The sequence below is a fragment of the Candidozyma auris genome, chromosome 3, assembly GCF_003013715.1.
Source record: "Candidozyma auris chromosome 3, complete sequence".
Classification (NCBI taxonomy): Eukaryota; Fungi; Ascomycota; class Pichiomycetes; order Serinales; family Metschnikowiaceae; genus Candidozyma; species Candidozyma auris.
In genome coordinates this window covers 790439-803286 of record NC_072814.1, presented here as the reverse complement: position 1 = coordinate 803286, position 12848 = coordinate 790439, and the positions used below count along the sequence as shown (strand labels likewise).

The window sequence follows — 12848 nt, the reverse complement described above, 5'->3', positions numbered from 1 at the left end:
AGTGGTGGAGTGTTCGAGTGGAAATAGGCGTTGGAAAGGTGATTTTGAAATGTTTATCATGAAAGAAGAGACAAATGTAGATTATGTACAGGAATATCTCAGGACCACGTCTTTATACTTTTCTTGAGTAAGGAGGACGAGTTTAACGGGCCAAAAAATTGAAAAAAAAAAAAAATTAAAGGATAAGTTCGCAGCACCTGATTTTTACAATGAATTGAAATAGTCAGGCTATAGCTTTCTCTATTATTTTTTTGACTTGTGTGATGGAGTTATCTAGGAGGGAAGATGCATCGTTTTGCAACCCCGCGCAATTCTGCAACAAACGCCCTTCAAAGACGAATATGAAATCAAATAACGTACAGAGTTGAGTATATTTGTCAGGTGAAAGAAGATGAAATCTGCGGAATCTTCTTATGAACAAAACAGGATCTGCAATAGTTCACTTTAAGATTAAGAATCTAGTTGCAAAGAGAATCACATAATGATGATCGACGAATTTTGTTTCAACTTGATAGACATAAATTGGCTTGATAGACACAAATATGGAAACCTATAATTAGAGAAGTGTGTTTGGGATCAAACATAGAGTATCCGATCTACGCCGAATTTCAACTCGTTACGTTTATATTATGCTATGTGTGGTTATGATACATTCAAGCCTTGATGAAGTCAGAGTTGGCCTCCTCGTAAGCAACCCTTTGGGCCTTGACATCGTCATCCTCTGATAACACACCAAGTTCGGCAGCACCTTCGTCAGTTCTGACTTTGTAAAAGTAGTCTGTCTTCTCGGAGCCCGAGCCCAAGTCCTTAGCCAAACCGTTGTATGGGTAAGCTCTAGGCATGGCTGGCTTTTCTGGGTTGAGCTCAAGGAAGTATACAGCTCCAGCAAGGGCTAGGATGGTGGAGAAGAAAATGGCATTGTGTTTTAAGGCAGTGCTGTCGGAAACGAACTGAAAATAGTCTGGCGACCACATGTCGTACAAGTCATCGTCAATGTTCAATTTGTCACCGTAGTTCCTTCTCATTTGTGGAAAATCGTACTTGGCATATGGGTCCTTGTCTTGTGCTAGTTCGGGCTTTGGATTGGGGTAGTCTGCCAACTCTGGGTGTGCTGGGTCTGTCAACTTGATCACTCTACCGGTGGCATGGTCTGTGATTGTGGTTTCAGTGGTCAAACTTCTAATACTGCTCATCGACAAGCGTGGGAGCCTACCGGCAGCTCTGAAACCCAATCTGGACAACATCTGATTAAGGATTGTGGCAGGAGTTGGAGTTTAAAGTGAATGTATAGAGGTTGGGTTTTCCGCCCAATTAAAAAGAGTTGAAAATAATTGGTTTGCGCACGTCGCACCATCAGTTAGTGAAGATTGAGCTATGCCAATGATACGTGAATGGCTAATAAAAATCAAAAATATTCATTCTAATGTCTTTATTATTGTTATTTAGTAGCACACTAAGGTGCTGGCTTAATGCTGGCAGCGGAGACCTGATATACCTAAAGGCGCTGCCTTAGTGATATGCTAGGAGCTAAACTCCTTAATTTGATATACATGCATCTTGTAAATACGGGTCATTTCTCTTGGTCTTTCAAAAAGTCTACTTTCTCAATTGTGGCTCTCCAAACTTGATCTCCTTCACTGGAGAACTCTCAGACTCAGCAAACTCCAACAACCCTTCGAAGCCAGGCGTATTAGAGCCAGTGTACTTACCCAAATACCCAACACCAACAAAAAGAGGAACAAAGGCGAAAAGGACTAGCGAGTTTTTCTGGTTCCAGTACAGGTGGATTGGGGGAGGGTTGACGTTGAAGTTGTACTTGTTGTTGAAAGGAGCAGACTTCGTCGTTTCGGAAGAATGGCTGGCATGGGATTGAAGTCTTCTTGATATACGGGAAACGGCACGAAGCCCAGCAGATCTTGTGAACATGGTAATTCGTATTGTTGATGAGACTTGAAAGTTTGAATAATACGATTCGAGGATTTTTTATTGGTGCACCAGACTCGATGGAAATGTGCAGGTCAGGTAGTAGTGACCGGTGGAGATACTATAGACGAGCAGTCGAATTGATAAAAGTAAACAAGATTTCCATACTGAAGTCCTGACAGAGTCTTTGAATTTCATCTCTTTTTTGTCGTGGTTTGTGCGGGCGTCAACAATATGTGTGTACTCAATGCTTGTAGCCCTCAGGAAATTTGCAACCAACACTATCAAACGTGAAATTCACAGTTATAGTAAAATAATCACGTAGTCCAATAATTCAAATGACTATAATCGAATTCGATCTATTACTAGTTACTGAATTGATAAAAATTTTGAAGATAAGAGAAAGGAGAAGTAGCATCACCATGTCCTAAGTGTCTGTTTTCTATAGTTTAGTAACGTGAATGTACCTTTCGAGAAAATTGACCAGTAAGCCAAAGACCAAAATCTCACAGAGCGATTCAAACTCTTATCACAGCCACTTTCTTCTGATCTTCTCTCCAAAATAAAGTATACCCTTCAGTTTATTACCACAGACCTGCGTGGAACAGATACAGACGCACATCTCTCTAGAGAGCACATCTCTCCATTCGGCATGTCTTACTACCCCGGAGGAGGCCATAGGCAAGGAGGTGATCAATATAGGCCTCAAGAATCTCGTGGACATGGATACAATAACGGTGGCTACGCGTCTTCTCGGGGCCGTCAGCAATACGATAGTCGAGGGTCGCAATATAGACCTGGCCAGGGAAGAGGTTCGTACCAGGGAAACCGTCAGCCACGTTACAACCCTTCTAGACAAGGTGCCAGCCATCTGGTGTATACGCAGACACAAACTGAAAACCAATTGTGGATGGGAGACTTGGACCCTTTGTGGAATGAAGACACAATCATGAAAATCTGGAGGAACGCTGGGGAATCGCCGACAAATGTGAAGATCATGAGGGACCGAGTGGGTAAACCGCTGTACTGTTTTGTAACGTTTGCCTCACCTCAAGAAGTGCTTGCTGCTTTACAGAAGAACCAGACACCGGTACCAGGATACAATCGTTTATTTAAGCTTAACTACGCTTCGAGGAACGAGCAGTTCGGTGGGTATCAGCGAGGACTACCGGGTTCAAAAGGCAGCATGCCCAATAACGAGTGGTCAGTTTTTGTAGGTGACTTGGCTCCAGAGATCACTGAACCTATGCTTTTCAATCACTTTCTCAAAGAGTACCCGGGAGCTGTGCGTAATGTCAAGATAATGATGGACTTTTCAACGAAAACAAGTAAGGGTTTTGGGTTCGTGAGATTCAATAACGAGGAAAGTCAGAAACACGCTTTGCAGAACATGAGCGGATCTATTTTAGCAGGAAAACCTATCAGAGTTAGTCATGCATCCAGAAGTGATACCCCCACCGCTGACCCTAAGAAAACTGAAATGACTGTGCCATCTTCTGTAAAATTGAGTCAGAGCCACCCGCCGCTTGGACCTTTTACTGACCCTTATAATACTGTCATAAAAGTGAAGGGTATAACAAGGTCCATCACTCGAGACGAACTTCTAGGCCATTTCTTGCCATTCGGCCACATTGTTTACTGTAGAATGAACTACAAGAATGGCTTTGCACATATCAAGTATTTGTTGAGGCGAGATGCGGAATCAGCAATGCATTTCATGTATGGATTTATTATTAACAACAATCCTGTGGCTCTACGCTGGGGAAGAGAAGAGAGGACAGATACAGGGAAGGTTGGGTTTCATCCTGTTGAAATGTCGGACACTTATCATGCGGCAAGCAAAGCTCCCCTACTACTAGGTGATCTACCGTCCAATGTCGTCTTTGAGGATCTCGACAAGGATCAAGTTGATGCGTTACAGCTTCATACACAGAATGAGTTTTTGACTGTAGCAGAATATGATGCCATCGAGGAGCAAAAGAAGAAAGAACGCGACGACTACTTGATGCTGGCATTTTGATCAGAGTGTGTGAGACTCCACATATTTTCCGGGGCAATGCGCCCTCATCTCCTCGGCATCATTGTATTCCACCAGACAGTAGAGACAATAAAAATGGTTTTCTCGAGCATAATCTAGTAAAGCGGAGAGATGTTCAAGTTTGCTCGTGGGCTCCGCACTCTCGAACTCCAGAGTACTCGATGCCTCGGTCTTGTGGTCGAAAATTCTTCCGTTCCGTGGCTTACACACCATTTCTAAAGCCAAAGATCTCCATAGGCAGTTCACAGATTTTGCTTGCTCTATGCTTTGAATTCTGTCCACATCTCCGGATGAGTTGAGACAGAATCTTTGGAGTTTAAGTATATCACACGTCGCTCTTCGTTGCCTCTCCTTTACCAGCTGTGTCCTCAAGTAGCGATCCACGGTCTGTCTATTCAAATTTTGTTTGATTCTTAGCTTAGAGGAGGCGCCAATGCCTAGTTTATCATGTTTGGGTACAACTTTGACAGGCTCCTTGGCGGCATCCTTTGAGAGACCTAAGCTGTCACCAATCAGGAATCCCATTCTTTGCATCATGGATAATCCTATGGATTTGCTTTCGAGCAAAGAGGTCTCCAAAGAGTTTTTCTTTGAACCCTTTGAATCAACAAGCTTGTCCTCCTCAACGCTGAATTCCATGTAGTCATCACTGGGCTCGAAGTCTGTGGATATTGGAGATTTTTCGAGCTTCAACTTTTTCACTGGAGCTTTGAACTCAAACTCGTCTTCATCGTCTGAGCCAATTAAATTACTCATATCGAAGACACATCTTTGATGTCAACTCAATGTTTCTCTTCAGTGTCTATTGTTGCTTCCAGCGCGGATTGTAGTACTCACCTCAAGTACACTATACTTCCTTGTCACCAACAAACCCCACGCTCCTTTCATGCTCCCGTACAAAAAAGATGCACCTACGAGTTCAGGACCAGTGTCTCGTATTGGATCATCTGCCAAACTCAATCAACTTAGTGTACCTGGCGTAAACAGCCGACCCTCTTCCAGACCTAACACTCCGAGCACATATGTTTCTTCATCACTAAATCCCACAAAGAGTCTACCTGTGACATCAAATTCGGTTGAGTCAAAAATCAAGAATCAAGAGCAGACGGAATTGTTCGAGTCTCTTCCTATAATGAGGAGTATTCGAGAGTTTGAACATGAGTTGCGTGAACTCTCACAGAGCATTTCGACATTTAGGGAGGAAAATTTACCGAGTCAGGTGGGAAAGCTTATACAGATGGATAAAAATCTCACTACAGAAAAGTTGAATGTTCGAAAAAGTCAGGAATTGGGTGCTGAGATCGAAAAGCTCCGAACGGAGAATAATCAGTTGAGCCAAGTGAGCACTCGGTTTTTAAAAGAGTTGATCGCTTGTCGATCCGAGCTAAGGCAGCTCCCGAAATTACCGGCAGATCGTCAATCATCAAGAGATTCACGACTTAAAGAAATTGGTGTTCAGGAGCTACTTGACTACTCCATGAAACTTGCGAAATTTTCAAAAGCTCCAACTACCGCCAGCGGTCAATTGCCTCACCCCAATAACTTCATTTGGCCCGCCGAAGATGCATTGCGCCGTGGAATGCTTGCTTTGGCATCACTTAAATCAGAGGAGATTATCAAGGCAGAGCTTGGCGAGCCAGAACAAAAGGTCGTTGAAGATGATGAGGATGTTGAGATGGAAGACGTGGAGGATATGGACGCGCCGAAAGCACCGAAAGAGCCTGGTGCACCTTCTACAAGAGGAACAGCTACGGCAGGGACAGCAACAGAGCCAGCAAAGGCTTCACATGCGCTTGATTTGGATCTCTTTGATGGTGATGACTCGGAGGATGATTCAGAATAGAAATATATACATTAATGTCATAACTAGTGGCCAGAGAATAATTCTCTGGGGTGGTCAAACGTGTCTGAAGTGTACTTTTTGCTTAATAACCAGTCCAATTCTAATTGGCTCGAGTATGGGCGTCCAGACTCGATATGTTCCTTTACCAAGTCAGCCAACCCAGAAATAAACTCCTCGTCGTCGTTGAGAGATGCAGCACGCTTGATGATTTTAGGGTTCTTGGCTTCCTCCAAAAGCTCAATGTCAAGCTCGTGAAGTGTTTCAATGTGATCAGATGTAAATGCAACTGGCACCAAAATGAGGCCCTTGACGTCGTCGTGCTGAAGCTCCAACTTCTCAACGATGCTGGTAGTTTGGGCACCCAACCAAGGACGTGGTCCTACTTTTGACTGCCACACCAAGCGATATGGGTTCTTGAACTTCAATTTCTCCATGATGGCATACACAGAGGCAGCAACCTCAGCAGGGTACGAGTCACCACGGTTGACAATCTCCATGGGCAAAGAGTGCGCCGAAAATAAAATCACAACCTTATCACGATCCTCAGCAGGAAATTCCTCGAGCTTGTCGTTGATCAATCTGGCAAAGGGGTTCACCAAGCAATCAGCCTTGGGCCATCTGTCAATGAACGACCATTTAATGGTCTTCTCCGGATCAAAAACCTTCAGTTGGCGAAACAACTCGTGCATTGAAGAGGCTGACGTGGAACTCGACCACTGGGGGTACTGAGAAAATGCTACGGCTCTTTTCACACCGTCTTCCTTCAACTTTACCAACATATCCTCGGTCAATGGTTTGGCGTACCTAAAGGCAACATATGGCTTGTGTGGAGCCAGCTCGGGCAGAATCTCGTCAAGTCTTTTGCAAACTCTCTCGCACTGGTATTCTGACCAGTATCTGATAGGAGAGCCACCGCCAATTTCGTCATACTTTTCCTCAATGCTCTTGGTTCTCATCTTTGCAATTAGCTTACCCGTGATGTTCTGAAATGGCCCTAGAGGAATCAAATCTTTATCTGAGAATAATCTGGTCAAAAAATCATTGGTTTCGTTGGTCTTGTTAGGGCCTCCCATGTTCATGAACACGACTCCCGTGGGGGACTTGGTAGATGTTGAGTTCCATCTGAGCCTTCCTATGGAGGCCTTAGTGATTGACCTGAACATGAATAAATTGGATGCCTTTATGTGAGTGTTTGTGTAGAGTAAACAGAAAAATGATGTGTAGGCAAAACAAACTATTTCTAAAGAAGAAGAATAGCGTTAACTTAAGTACTCAGGCAGATCGTGCCTCGTATGAGCCTTAGACGAAAGGCGGCGTTGCTCTCTCGCAACGAGGTTGCTTGCCTGCACGGCCGAGACTGATGCGTCTTACACATGAGAGCAAAGTGATGGCAACTATTGGGTGCGAAAATAGAACAATCTTCGGTGATTACGTCAGGTGTGACAGATAACAGTGGCAGTGATGACGACGTCAGAAAACGCCAGAAACAGTATCATGCTCTGGTTGGTCAATGACTCACTGTGACTTCTGCTTTAGCGCTTTTCTCTGCTCCTCAAAAATCTCCTCGATTTCTTCGGTGAAGTTCTTGTAGGCATCTTTCAAGTTGTCGATGTCGTCAGAAAAACCCTTACGATCTTTGAATGATTGCCACGCAACTTGAAGCTCTCTCATGTCCTCTTCTAACTCTTCCTTCGACATGTTTTCAAGCTCGTCTATCGACGGAACACCCAACGTAGGCATGTCGTCGCCACCGTCTCTTCTAAGAACCTTGTCGACGGTTTTGTGTACTTTACTAGCCTCATGCTCAGTAAGTTTCTCCTGCTTCTTTTTCTCTTCTGCAAGACGGTGTGCTGCTTGATGGGATTGAAAAAACTCAGTCACCTGCTTCTTGAAAGGGCCCTTGAATGCAACTAATGTGATGGCAGTGGCGATGATCACGTAGAAGTAGACAGTGCTCCAGCAATAAACGGACTTCTTGAAGTCCAAGATCACAAATGGCTGCACGATGAAACCGAACGCAAGCTGCGTGACAATATAACTGACAACATCATAGTAGATCTTCGATCTTTTAGGAGTCTTTCCATCGGCCTCTAAGAAGATGGGACGTATGTTCCTTCGGTAGATCTTACCAAGCGTCTGCATGAACGCACCCATAACGAAAGTAAGGTAGTATCCTGGTCTAGTTCCGTGCCATGCTGCACTTGTTGCAAAGGTGCATAGCGTGCTCTTAAACCCCGGCTTCTTACCGGGCTTGGCTAATCTCACATACACATAGTACTTCAACCATTTATTGGTGTTCATGTTCCATGCCTCAAGACACGTGTGAACGTTTTGACCCGTTTCGAAGGCAACAGGGTCAATATTCTGTACTCTGTTCCATTTAAATTTACCTGTGTCTGGATCGTAGCCGTTGTAACCAATGCCACACAAAATACAGGCTCCTTCGGCAATCAGCCAGATTGTGTAGTACTTGAGTCTGTATGTGAGACCCAATACCCACAAGTAGAAACACCTGTAGACGAAGGACTTATCGGTAACAAATCCTTCATCAAGAGCATAATCCAAAGAGACGTATTTGGGCATCACAACGAAAAGAGCCGCCCAGAACAATCCCTGAAGCACTTTTCTAAGCGCAGGTTTACCTGATCTGGGAATTCTTCTCTTGCGCTTTCCTGGGCGCTTATCATCAGGCACATCATCAAACAAAGTCGAGTGGATAAATCTGTCGTAGTCCACATAGTCAAACGCAGGCCCCGTCATTAACGAAGGGTAGAAAAACACGTAACCCAAGTATGGCAAGATGTTGGGGTGCTCTTTGATCACCCTCGTTTTCAAGTACGGCGAGAGATTATCCACGTTAACTCTAGCATCGTGCACGTTCCAGCCAAAAGCTGAAAGCTTCATCACCATCACCATCTGCGCACCTGTAATATCAATAACAGTCGGGTCGTACTCCTGGAAGAATTGCAACAAGAAATGCGTAGAAAGCAAGTGGCCCATTAAAAAGAGGAAGTTGATCCACGGCATCAGGTCCGTTCTCAAGTATCTGGTTATAAGATAAGTGCCCGTGGCAGAGATCAAAAGAGACCTCAATCCAGAGCCAAGCTCACAAATCACGAAGACGTAGAATGAGGAAACTGCAATGATGTACCAGTTCTTGAGGGTGTAGTTGTTGTCAGGGAGTCTTTTGAAGATGATGGAGAAGGGAAACGATAAAGCGGTTGTAGTGAGAATCTTCACGTTAGTTTCGTCGAGTCCAGAAAGCTCAGAGAGGGCTCTTATGCCATCGTGAACCTTCCCAAACACCATTGTGTGGAGTTGCAATTGGCAATTGGTTGATATTGCGGTTACGAAATGCCTTACAAAAGTGATGATGTAGGAGCGCATATAGCAATGCGCAGCGTGCTCCCTCAGGTTTATGAGATTTACATAACTTCGTTGTCATCGTGTTCCTCTATTCTCTTGCTGAAGCCGTTGATTTGAATCCCGCTTCTAAGGCTTGTGTGATAATGTCATTTTTGTAGGGAATTGTCGTCAACACAAAAGCGATGTCATTCCATTGCTTCTCGCTCTCGGCTTTTGTCAACCGCACCAAGAGCTTTTCTGACAATTGCTTCTGGTGCTTCTCCTTATCGATATAGAGCACCAAAAATTTGATAATCCTCTTCATTGCGTCTTTGGATAATGTGTCGTCGTTTGAAAGACCACTGAATATATCAATGAAAGCATTGTAAATGGCGTTGTCCTTGGTAGCCAACTCTGTGAAGAACAACCTACACATGTCGCTGATACCTTGATCCGGGTTTTCAAGACACTTGGCCATAGATGAAAGTTGTCCTTTCACCTTCACTTGACCGGCCAAGATGAGAAATGTAACCGTCATGAGGCATGTTCTTTGCACCATCAAGTTTTCATCGGTGAGACGACGATACAAGAAGTCCGTATTTTCATCGACCAAATTGTTGAAGCACACAGCCATATCACCAAGACCCAAAACACAGTTTGACCTGATCACGGGGTCCTCAGACTTTTCCATGATTGTAATAAACAAGGGCAAATTGGCCTCACAAAATTTTGTCGAGACACACATTAGTTTGGATAAACAAAGAACAGCCGACCGTTGAAGGGTTAGGTTGTTGTAGGCTTTTCTGTTGGTGCAAATTTCAGTGACCAAGCCTCCAAACTTTGCCAAAAGAGATTTCTCACCGTACAATATCTCGGTCTCTCTGATGTAAGCAACAACATCCGTGAAGTCATCTTCCGATGTTCCTCCTATCATTTCCAATTCATTTTCGGTTGTACTCGCCTTGCGCTGATTACTCTTCTCAGCTTCGATATCATGCTTCATCTTCTTGAACTGAGCCTCGAGAGTTTCCAAATGCTCAATGGTTTTGATCGCAACGTGCCCCACGATGAAGAGAAGTTGTGTCAAGGCAACTGTACTGGACTCCGCGTCGCTATCTTTCACAAAAACAGCTTTGCTTTTAGCTCTGATAATTCCATCACAGAACGTTATTGGGTTCTGTAAAGTCCTAAACACTGCATTGATGGCTTGCTCTGCAACTGGAAACCACTCTCTCTGAGTGGTGTAGCACAACAAAATCCCTTTGAGTCTTTCAGCGGCCTCACTGTCATCCGTAAACAATTGCAGAGTAGCTCTTTTCTTCAGAGGCTGCACAATCTTTAACAAGGTAGCGCATGAGTGCTTGCACAAGACCAAATCCAGGCGACCCACCAGACCGAGGCCAATCTCAAGAAGCGACTTGAGCCCACATTGTACAATTGCAGGATTAGCAGATGAGATCATTCCAAGAACAATGATGGCACCGTGAATTTGGGCTTGCGAGTAGCGACTCTCATTAGATCCCGCTTTACTGTAGATATACCACAACAGTTCAATCATTCCCCAATCGATCAACTTACCCTCATAAATCATACACATGAGCTTTTCAAGGGACGCCAAGTCGGCAACTGTAGCATCGATGGTGATTTTGATCAAATTTCGTGCCTTCATCTCCGAGGCCTGTTGTGCTGTGATATTTGAGGGCGTTGTAAGAAAAAGTAGCTTGTAACACTCGACAAGTTGACTGGCAATCGATTTTCCCTCGTCTGAAGAGCCCTTCATCCAGACCAAGTGAAGCATCTTGCGAATGCCCTGGCTGGCATTCTCAATACCATATGCATCCGCGCAGACCAAGAAATCCATAGCTTCAAGTACCTCGTTTCTGTTCTTTGAAAATAAGAGAGATGTCGTGATAGCCACTCCTCTTTCAAGCTTCCTTATAAATGCCAAAACACAGTTGTAGTACTCCCAAAGCTTCATCAAGCTTTTGACCTTATCAAAATCTTCAGTGTTGATCTCCAGATTCAATTCGGCCAAGACCGACTCTCTCTGATCTGGGCCCAGTTCACCATCCTCCTCCTGCTCTTCGTCACCCTTATCATTACCCTTATGAGTCTCTTCACTGTCAACATCCATGTCATCCTCATCAATCGTCTTTAAAGATCCTTTCGGTGCAGACAGCTCTCTCTTCTCGTTCTGATCGGCAAACTTTTGGAAGTACAGCTCAGGAATGATATTCTGGCTAGCAGCTTTAAGCTCATCGAGTTTCCTTTCCCATCGAGTGTACAGCATTCTTAAGTTCTCCTTTGACGAGAAGGGATGCTCAATCAAAATCTTCGATAAGAGCTTGATAGCATTACGGCGAACCAAGGTACTTCTATCGTAAAGACCAGTTATTGCGACGTCCAAAACCTCTTGATACCACAGATTTGCAGGATCAACATCCAACTCATTCGATTCAGATGGCTCGAGCGCACCTACAACGTACTCCTTCACCGGGGACTGATTGAAAACCTTCACCATAGCCTGCAAGGCCTTCGTTCTTGCGAATGGATTCTGATCTAGGGTACGTTGCTTGAGTAAGGAGAATAACTTCGAAATCTGCTTCATACTTATCTCGGCGTGTTCATCCTCAGACGAGTAAGTACTATTAAAGTAAGCTTTGAAGGCGTCGACCACAATGTTACCACAAGTCTCAATAACTGAACACCGTAGCGATTGGTTTGTATTGTCGAGGATCTGACTAATTGAAGCCATTTGCTTCAAGATTAGTCTTGGACTGAGCTCAGACATCTTGACCAAAAACTCTGATACCGCTTTCGGCCCATTTGTATCGTTGGCATTGAATTCTAATTGACTTATTTCGAGAAGGATATCCTCAGCAAGCTTGATGTGATCAAACGACTTGTCCAATGTATGTAGCAATTCTGCCATGTACTGTGGGAGATGTGGGTAGTATGTTAACGATTGAATGACGGAGTTTTGTACGCTCTCTTCGCTGCCATGAAGCGTCACCGCAAGCGATATGATACGAAACATGACAATTCGAATGTTGTTGACCTTCATACGCTCAGGGAGCTCCATAAGGTGGAAGATAGGTCGAAGAAACAAATCAAGAAGCTGGTTTTTCTCCGGAGTCGTCACAAATATCTTGGATAAGTCTAGTTGCAAACAAGGCACAATTGACGCAAGAGCATCATCTACTTGCTGACAGTTGTTATTCCATGCTACCGACGATTGCTTCTGTCTGGCAGATGTACTTGTTGGGAAGTCTTCCCTGGATAGGAAATTTAGGAGTACGAACATTAAATAGCCATATTTCTCTAGACACAGCTTGAGCACATCTGCTGTATCAACGTAATCCCCCTCTTCGATCATAATTTTGCATTGGCGGGACGCATTCAGGAGTGATGACGATATGAGGTAGTTCACTTGCTTTTTGTGCTTCGAATCAAGCTGCTGGAACCCGTGAGCCAAGTCTATTAGTTCTTCGAGAAGCTCAGTGTTATGATGAACCGCCTCCCAGCTATTCGCCAATGCGTTAGTAGCATGACATAGCTTTTCATCAATGTCTGATGTATCTATATCAAAATCGTTCTGTACATCGAAGGCACTGTAGTACCTAGATATACTGAACTCCATTTTGTCGTGGTGTTTACTCTTGATCTGAGCGCTCCTAGAATCTATCGCAGCGCTTCAGT

The 12848-nt window shown here is 44.2% G+C and overlaps 7 protein-coding genes across 7 annotated transcripts; 2 read left to right on the top strand and 5 right to left on the bottom strand. All coding sequences in view use genetic code 12, as the record gives it.

The window, feature by feature from the left end:
- Positions 1–653: 653 nt before the first annotated feature.
- On the bottom strand, positions 654–1244 carry CJI96_0002995 (uncharacterized protein; the record flags this gene model as incomplete). The annotated part of the gene is made up of 1 exon (XM_029033501.2): positions 654–1244. The coding sequence occupies one exon, from the start codon at positions 1242–1244 to the stop codon at positions 654–656; it is 591 nt and encodes a 196-aa protein (XP_028892093.1).
- Positions 1245–1596: 352 nt separating this feature from the next.
- Positions 1597–1926, bottom strand: CJI96_0002994 (uncharacterized protein; the record flags this gene model as incomplete). Its single annotated transcript, XM_029033502.2, has 1 exon — positions 1597–1926. One exon carries the CDS (start codon positions 1924–1926, stop codon positions 1597–1599), a length of 330 nt encoding a protein of 109 aa, XP_028892094.1.
- Positions 1927–2575: 649 nt separating this feature from the next.
- On the top strand, positions 2576–3943 carry CJI96_0002993 (uncharacterized protein; the record flags this gene model as incomplete). Its single annotated transcript, XM_029033503.1, has 1 exon — positions 2576–3943. The coding sequence occupies one exon, from the start codon at positions 2576–2578 to the stop codon at positions 3941–3943; it is 1368 nt and encodes a 455-aa protein (XP_028892095.1).
- A 1150-nt stretch (positions 3944–5093) lies between these two features.
- On the top strand, positions 5094–5804 carry MED4 (Med4p; the record flags this gene model as incomplete). The annotated part of the gene is made up of 1 exon (XM_029033505.2): positions 5094–5804. The coding sequence occupies one exon, from the start codon at positions 5094–5096 to the stop codon at positions 5802–5804; it is 711 nt and encodes a 236-aa protein (XP_028892097.2).
- A 23-nt stretch (positions 5805–5827) lies between these two features.
- On the bottom strand, positions 5828–6967 carry HEM15 (ferrochelatase HEM15; the record flags this gene model as incomplete). Its single annotated transcript, XM_029033506.2, has 1 exon — positions 5828–6967. One exon carries the CDS (start codon positions 6965–6967, stop codon positions 5828–5830), a length of 1140 nt encoding a protein of 379 aa, XP_028892098.1.
- Positions 6968–7319: 352 nt separating this feature from the next.
- LPT1 (lysophospholipid acyltransferase) lies at positions 7320–9113 on the bottom strand (the record flags this gene model as incomplete). Its single annotated transcript, XM_029033507.2, has 1 exon — positions 7320–9113. One exon carries the CDS (start codon positions 9111–9113, stop codon positions 7320–7322), a length of 1794 nt encoding a protein of 597 aa, XP_028892099.2.
- A 145-nt stretch (positions 9114–9258) lies between these two features.
- On the bottom strand, positions 9259–12789 carry YCS4 (condensin subunit YCS4; the record flags this gene model as incomplete). Its single annotated transcript, XM_029033508.2, has 1 exon — positions 9259–12789. One exon carries the CDS (start codon positions 12787–12789, stop codon positions 9259–9261), a length of 3531 nt encoding a protein of 1176 aa, XP_028892100.2.
- Between the last annotated feature and the right edge of the window lie 59 nt (positions 12790–12848).